Source organism: Asparagus officinalis, chromosome 9 (assembly GCF_001876935.1).
Source record: "Asparagus officinalis chromosome 9, Aspof.V1, whole genome shotgun sequence".
NCBI classification, from domain to species: domain Eukaryota; kingdom Viridiplantae; phylum Streptophyta; class Magnoliopsida; order Asparagales; family Asparagaceae; genus Asparagus; species Asparagus officinalis.
In genome coordinates, this window is record NC_033802.1 from 63,071,246 (window position 1) to 63,079,606 (window position 8,361).

The window sequence follows — 8,361 nt, forward strand, 5'->3', positions numbered from 1 at the left end:
AAAATACCGACGCACAGGAGTCTGCCAATGTGACCGAGGAAGGAGGTGATGCTATGATTCTAAGCGTCAACAGTCCAACTGAATCATGGATTCTTGATTCAGGAGCATCCTACCATGCCACCCCATGCCGAGAAATGCCGAGAAATCATGGAGAACTACGTCAGCGGTGATTTCAGAAAGGTACATCTAGCAGATGATGAAGCCTTAAAGATCGTTGGAAAAGGAGACATCCAATTAAAATTGCCAAATCAGATCACATGGAAGCTGCAAGGCGTGAGACATATTTCTGGTCTTAAAAATAATTTGATTTCTGTGGGGGCAGCTTGATGGAGAGGGTTATTGTACAACCTTCTCAGGTCAAGAATGGAAGATTACCAAAGGAGCACTCGTCATTGCTCGAGGTAAGAAAAGTGGTACTCTCTATGAGATTACCAAAGGAGCACTCGTCATTGCTCGAGGTAAGAAAAGTGGTACTCTCTATGTAACCTCTAACTTAGAGAATATTATGGTAAGAAAAGTGGTACTCTCTATGTAACCTCTAACTTAGAGAATATTATTGCAGTAACAGATGCAGATGAAAAATCAAACCTATGGCACCAAAGGCTTGGCTATATGAGCGAGAAAGGGATAAAGACACTTCTGTCAAAAGGGAAGCTGCCGGATCTGAAGAATGTAGATGTCGGCTTATGCAAGGATTGCATCTTTGGTAAACAGAAGACAGTCAGTTTTGCAAAGATTGGCAATACACCCAAGGCAGAAAAGTTAGAATTGATTCATATCGACGTATAGGGGTCATCTCTAGTTCCATCTCTTGCAGGCTCACTGTACTATGTCACCTTCATTGATGATTATACAAGGAAGGTGTATGTCTATTTTCTGAAGAAGAAATCAGAAGTCTTTGATACCTTCAGAAAATGAAAGGTCATGGTGGAAAATGAAACTAGTTTGAAGATAAAATGATTGAGGTCGGATAATGGAGGAGAGTACAAAGACAATAGATTCAAAGAATTTTGCGTAAACAATGGGGATCAAGATGGAGAAAACTGTTCCCATGACACCGCAGCAGAATGGCGTAGTGGAGCGCATGAACAGAACTTTGAATGAACGCGCCAAAAGCATGAGGATACATGTCGGCTTGCCCAAGTTCCTATGGACTGAAGCTATCAATACCGCAGCCTACCTAATTAATCGCGAGCCCTCAGTTCCCTTGGACGGTGGAATACCGAAAGAAGCTTGGAGCAAAAAAGAGGTAAACCTTTCACATTTAAGAATTTTTGGTTGTATCTATTATATACACATAGATTCTGCTGAAAGAAGTAAACTTGATGCCAAATCTAACAAATGTAATTTTGTTGGTTATTGTGGTGATGAGTTTGGTTACCGATTGGGATTATGAAAATCGGAAGATCATCAGAAACAGAGATGTCATATTCAATGAGAATGTGATGTATAAAGACAGATCAACTGCAGAATCAAATAGCTCTAGTACAAAAGCTGAAACAAAGGAATTTGCTGAATTTGAGGGGATTTTTGAAAATGATGTTCAAATTAGTCCTGAAGTAGTTCAAGAAGATCCAAACACGTCAGAAGTGAGACGCTCCTCCAGAATTCCTAAGCCAATCTAGCGTTATTCGCCTTCTATGCACTACCTGTTGCTGACTAACAGTGGTGAACCGAAGTGTTATGGCGAAGCAATACAGGTGGAGGATTCAGTCTAGTGGGAGTCTGTTATACAAGATGAGATGGACTCGCTTATGTCAAATCAGACGTGAGACTTAGCTGAATTACCACCAGGTAAGAAAGCTCTTCATAACAAATGGATTTACAGGATCAAAGAAGAACATAATGGGAACAAGCGCTACAAGGAAAGATTGGTCGTCAAAGGTTTTCAGCAAAAGAAAGGTATTGACTACAATGAAATTTTCTCCTCGGTCGTGAAACTGACTATAACCAGTCTGGTGTTAAAAATTATAGCTACTGAGAACTTACATCTTGAGCAGTTAGATGTAAAAATAGTATTTTTTTTCATGGTGATTTAGAGGAGGAGATCTATATGAAGCAACCAGAAGGCTTCATAAAGACAAGCAAGGAAAATCTAGTATGTCGTTTGAAGAAGAGCTTGTATGGATTAAAACAAGCTCCTAGGCAGTGGTACAAGAAGTTTGACAGCTTTATAGGCAGCAATGGTTTCGCTAGATACCAAGCAGATTATTGTTGCTATCTCAAGAGGTTTGACAATAGCTTTATTATTTTATTGTTATACGTTGATGACATGCTCGTTGCAGGTTCAGATCTACAAGACTACAAGAGATTATAAATTTGAAGCAAAAATTGTCAAAGCAATTCGCAATGAAAGATCTTAGTGCTACAAAGCAGATTCTTGGAATGAGGATCAGGAGAGACGAAGTCTGTGACTTTGATGTTATCACAGGCTGAGTACATCAACAAAGTACTCCCCAAGTTCAATATGCAAGATGTTAAACCAATGAGTACACCTTTAGATGTTCATTTCAGAGTTTCCAAAGAGCAGTCACCAAAGACAGAGGAAGAGTGTGCACACATGGCGAAGGTCCCGTATGCCTCAGCAATTGGAAGTCTGATGTATGTCATGGTTTGTAGAAGACCAGATATTGCTCAAGCAGTGGGAACTGTTAGCAGGTACATGAATGATCCGGATAAGGTACATTGGGAAGCAGTCAAATGGATCATCAGATATCTACGGGGCACCACAGGTAAAACACTTTGTTTCAAATATGGAGATACAATAGTAACAGGTTATGTGGATGCTGATTTAGCAGAAAATGTTGATGTTACAAAAAGAGCACTACAGGGTATGTCTATAATCTAGGAGGTACTGCAGTGAGTTGGGTTTCTCAACTGTAGAAAATAGTTGCTCTCTCCACAACTGAAGCAGAATATGTCGCTGTTACAGAAGCCAGTAAGAAAATAGTTTGGCTTCAAAGTTTCTTGGATGAATTGGGCAAGAAACAAGAAGACAATGTCTTATATTGCGATAGTCAAAGTGCTATTCATCTAGCAAATAATCCGTCTTTTCATTCCAGAATGAAGCACATATAGATGTGGTATCATTTTATCCAGTCACTTCTGGAAGATGGAATTTGGAAACTTGAAAAGATCAGTGGAGCTCAAAATCCGGTAGACATGCTGACAAAGACGGCAACTACTGACAAACTGAAGCTGTGTTCAACTTCAGTTGGCTTGCAATAGTATCAACGCCGGGGATGAACTGCTGCATAGATCGAGATGTGAAGACAGATTGAAATCAGTTTTCAAGTGGGAGATTGTTAGACAAAAGCAGCCACCGCCCAAAGAAAAATGAGGTAAACTTTTGACAGCACCGAAAGAAGAAATGGGTGGGCCCCAAAGCAAGAAAAAATATGTAGGCGGGCCCCATCGCGGGTCCCACTACTAATAAAATATTAGTGCATAGTATTTTCCCAAACACTATAAATAGGCCTCAAACTCTTAAAGAAAAACCCATCCCAGAAACAAATCCTCTTATAGAAGAGTAAGAGAGAGAAAAGGAAATGCTTAGAGAAAATGCCTTGTGAGAGAAAATTGTGAGCAATTTTCAAAGTGGGATACGTGTTGTACTTATTTGTGAGAGTGTTCGTAAATTTTCTCCCCTTAGTGAAAGATCTACAGCAGCTCGTGGACGTAGGCAATTTTGTGCCGAACCACGTTAAATTTGCGTGTCCCTTTATTTGCATATTTATTTCGCTTTCTCATAAATCTGATAACAAGGAAATTTGTGTAGTTTCCTAACAAAGCGTGCCTTACTTTCTTGGTTACGTAGTTTAAGCTCACATAAATGGAAAATGACATGGTGCCTAAGGGAACTGTATTCATGTCGCATTTTTTGTCCTAAGTTTGCGCATTTACTCCCTTCTATGACATAAACTCCTCTTCACTTGGCTGTAATTTGTTCCATTCTGAAATCACATCTACGAAGAATTACCATCCTGCAGGAAAATAAACAATAGATTTATTTTTAGTTAAAACTTAAGATAAATAAATAAATAGAAATTAAAGAATTAGCCTCTTCCAACTGCTGTAGGTTGCAGTTGTGATGGCTGCTTTCCCTGTTGTACCTCTTCTGCTGAGCAGGGTTCGTATCTGCATTTCGGCTTCACACTCCAGGGAAGACCTCGTTAAAGCCTTAGAGGTACAACTAACAAACTGAATTCCTTTTGCTCCGTCAACATCTTATATAAAACAATAATCAGCATTTTAAAAGATCTGTAACGTTTATGACAAATTACAGGTCTTCAGTGAAGCTGCTAACCTTGTTGGCATCAAGTGCTCACGGGTTGAGCCTCAGCAGACACGCGCTGAAGAGAACACGAAGAAGCTCGAGTAGGAAAATGTTGCAAATTCAAAGATTCAATTGCCATATAAATTCAGGTCCGTTTCAGTTGATAGGTTTTCCTTGTGTGTCCCTTTTTGGCGGATAGCGATGACAAATTCTTTATAGCAGATAAATTCAGAAGAAAGTGTAAACTAAACTCGTTTAAGGCGTATGTATGATTGTGTGTTTGAGTGTTAAGCACATTATATGACTATATTTGGATTCGCCTGTGATGTAGACTTCAGAATGTACGTATTCTCACAGCTCTATTCTATACTCAGCATGTGTCTGCAGTCATTCAGTCAATTATGATAGTAAGATAAAGTGCAGTTTAGTTTTTCACCAATTTGTTATCTGAAAAATATGTTTAAAGTTGAAGGGTGTTTTTTGAGAACCCCAAACCCAATGGGTGGTTTGCAAAAGTTATCTTTTTAGTATATATTAAGATAAAGTGCAGTAGAGTTTTTCGCCAATTTCACGCAATAATTCCACTCCATCACTCTCAACTAGAAAAAAAAAATTTGGATGAGGTTAAAACAGGTAATGTAAAACTGATACATGAGATCAAGTATTGGCCGAGACGAGAAGACAAGCAGTCGAGACGACATCAGCAGCAGCCAAGTCGACATTAGTTGAGACGAGAAGAAAACAGACGGGTCGAGTCGAAATGACAACAGGACGAGTCGACACAACCTAGCCGAGATGAGCAGACGACTCGAAGAGACATGACGGGATGACAGGCGATAGGACGGGACGACAGGCGACAGGACGAGTCGACACATGCCAGTCGACACGAAAGGCGGGACGACTCGACATGCTTAGTCGACTCAGAGTCGGCACGCCTCGTGTCGACTCGGATTTCAGATTAGGAAAGAGTTCCTAATTGATTATTTCCTTTTGTGATTTGGTTATTTCCTTTTAAACTTAAGAGTTTCTTTTTTATTAGAGTTAGGATAGATTTATTTTTGCTTTATATAATAGTTCCTTTGTAAAATAAAACAATTAACTTTTCAATTTATTCAATCAAGAGAATTTTCTCCTTGTTCGTTCTCAAGTTTGAGAAACTTAGAGTTTGTGGACTCAAGCTCGTAAATTGCTTGCTATTGTCAGGGCTCGTCGGTATCGGAACGATATCCGATCGGCCTCCCCTTTTCTATATCTGCGTCAAGTGGTCAAAGCTTCGGCTTCAACATCCTCGACAATGACAGATGACGGCGAGAAGGAACTTTCTCTACAGGATTTTCCCGCGAGGATGGATTCTATGGATGGAAGATTTGGCACGTTGGAGGCGTCTCTTCAGAACCTTCAACAAACCATTGAAAGACTTACCATTCAACTCAACAATGGGACTAATCTTGCCGGCGGTCTTCACCTAGGCGTACCCGGAGTTGGGCAAACCCGACATACACCCCCGTACAACCCTCAAAACCCTCCAGTTCAGCCCCCTCCATATAAACCACGTCCAAACCAACCTTTGCCAAATCAAACCCCTCCGTATCAACCCCATCCATATCAAAACCCTCCCCATCATCGACGACTTCCCAATCAACCCCTTCACCATGATGATTACAGTGACGACGGAGCGGACTATGGTCACCAATTTGAAGGGCCTATTGGCCTCTTTGTTTTGATGATGTTTAACAAACAATTTACCACTAATGTTATTTGTCTAGTATTTGTGTTAACAAACAATTTACCACTAATGTTATTTGTCTAGTATTTGTGTTTTCTTATTTATTATAGACAAACAACAAGTTGGAGGATGGATGGAATCGTTATTTGTCTAGTATTTGTGTTTTCTTATTTATTATAGACAAACAACAAGTTGGAGGATGGATGGAATCGAGCATTCACGATTATAACAAATGGAGGTTGGCGGAATTGTGGAGTGAAGCCTATGCAATTCAAATTGAAGATCCAAGTTCTACCTTCACCCGCAAGTATACCAAGTTGAGCTACATCGAAGATCTATCAAGCTTGGGTATATTTAGTTTATAGTTTATATTATGTGTGTTAGTACTTTAAGCTCAATCATATATACACACACATATTTGGTTTTTATATATATAGTTATATATATACACAAGTTTTGGTTTATGGATTTAACAATCATTGTATACATATTTCATTAAGTCTATAAAATCATCTCATAGGGTTTCAAAACATTGTTTATGTTAAAACATCAAATTTCATGTATATCACATTTTCATGTTTTGGACACACTTGCAAAATACATGAGTTTTCACAAATGGGAAATTCAATTTGAGAAATTCTTTTTCTAACATGTTTAATTTCATGTTTATAAATGTTTTCCAAAGTTTTATCAATTTTGGAATTAATTTGTTATGATTATTTGAATTTACAAAATCAAGTTTTTAATAAGCTCATGTTCGTGCACATGTTCATGCATGTTTTTGCAAAATAGATATGTTTTCACAATTAGGAAATGTGATTTGAAAAATTTCTTCGTTTATATGTTTATCTTCATATATACAAATATTTTTCCAAGTTTTACTAATTTTAGAGTTGTTTTGTTATTTTCAATTGAATTTACAAAACCAAGTTTTCAGGAGTTTTTTTTAGAAACTATATATTTATGTTCAAACATTTATTAATCTCAACTGGAAAGTGATATTTCAGAAATTTTTTCTCTAACATATATATCTACATGTCTAAAACCTTCTCTCAAAAGTTTATGATTTTTGAAGTTGATTTACTATTTTTAATTGATTTTACAAAGTCAGATATGCAAAATTCCAGAATCTGTCAAAAACAGAAACTGTCTGTGAACAGTACGGTCGACCGTGCTACAGTAGGTCAACCGCTATTACTGTAGCAGTCGGCCGTTGCACAGTAATGGTAATATCTATTTTTTTGTTTTTTAATGGGTTTTTGAGGTTTTTTTAGTTGTTTTTTTCAAGCCTATATATACCCCTTTGTCATAACTATTTTATATAACAATGAGAGTGTTTTAAACAAGTTTTAACAAGGGTTTATGTTTGGTTTAAGTTTTGTTTAAAAAGCTTTTAAGAAAATTGAGAGTTTGTTTTATGAAATCAATTCCATAAGAGCTTGAGGAGATCAACCATTGGTGTTTGAGCATCCAACTATTCTTCCTTTACCTCTTGATCTATTAAGAAGTTTTCTAAACTCTATTTCTAGCTTTATATCGATTTGTTTGATTATCATTTTGTTAAAGTTAGTTTTATATTGAGTTTAAGATTTGATTAATCTCTTTGTTACACACACACCCACATTGAGCTTTTAGTATTTGCATGCATAGTATATTAGGATTGTGAGAGATTGTAACATTGAGTTATGCTTAATTGAGTTCTCGCCTTGTATTAGAGAACAAATCATTTGAGATTGTAACATTGAGTTATGCTTAATTGAGTTCTCGCCTTGTATTAGAGAACAAATCATTTGTTGTTATATTGTTAGTGTTGTAAAGTTTTCGGTGAGCATTAGAGAACAAATCATTTGTTGTTATATTGTTAGTGTTGTAAAGTTTTCGGTGAGCTAGAAAACCGAGCGTGAGGAGTGAACGTTGATCAGTGAGCGTTGAAAACTGACACTGTGAGCGATGGTGAACGTTGATCGGTGAACGTTGAAAACCGACATTGTGAGGTATAAGCGTTATTCGGGTGCGCGTAGAAAACCCGATTGTGATAGTAGATTTTTCCCGGGAGTGGGGAGCGGAGACGTAGGACGGAAGGTCCAAACTCCGTGATCATATTGTGTGTTTGCATTATTTAGTTACACTATCACTCTTATCTTGTTTATGTTTATTTCACCCTTATGTTAGTTTATATATCCTTGCATATATTACCTCTTTACTAGGATATATCTCTTTATTTATATTGCTTATTCTTGTTTATAATACTTATATATCTATCTTGTAAGAATAATTTATTAATTAGTTTTAATGGTATTAAATCGGATTAGATTAGCTTAAGACCCTTATCACCCCCCCCCCCCCCCCCTCTAGGGCT

The 8,361-nt window shown here is 37.5% G+C and overlaps 1 protein-coding gene across 3 annotated transcripts in view; it reads left to right on the forward strand.

Annotated features, from left to right (window-relative positions):
- The window catches only part of LOC109824447 (long chain base biosynthesis protein 2d-like), a 56,786-nt gene extending 52,111 nt beyond the window's left edge, over positions 1-4,675 (forward strand). For all 3 annotated transcript variants that reach the window (XM_020391048.1, XM_020391049.1, XM_020391052.1), the window contains exons 11-12: positions 4,079-4,186; positions 4,286-4,675. In XM_020391048.1, coding sequence (XP_020246637.1) covers positions 4,079-4,186; positions 4,286-4,381 — 204 coding nt within the window. In that variant the 3' untranslated portion in view covers positions 4,382-4,675. The remainder of the gene's footprint in view (positions 1-4,078; positions 4,187-4,285) is intronic.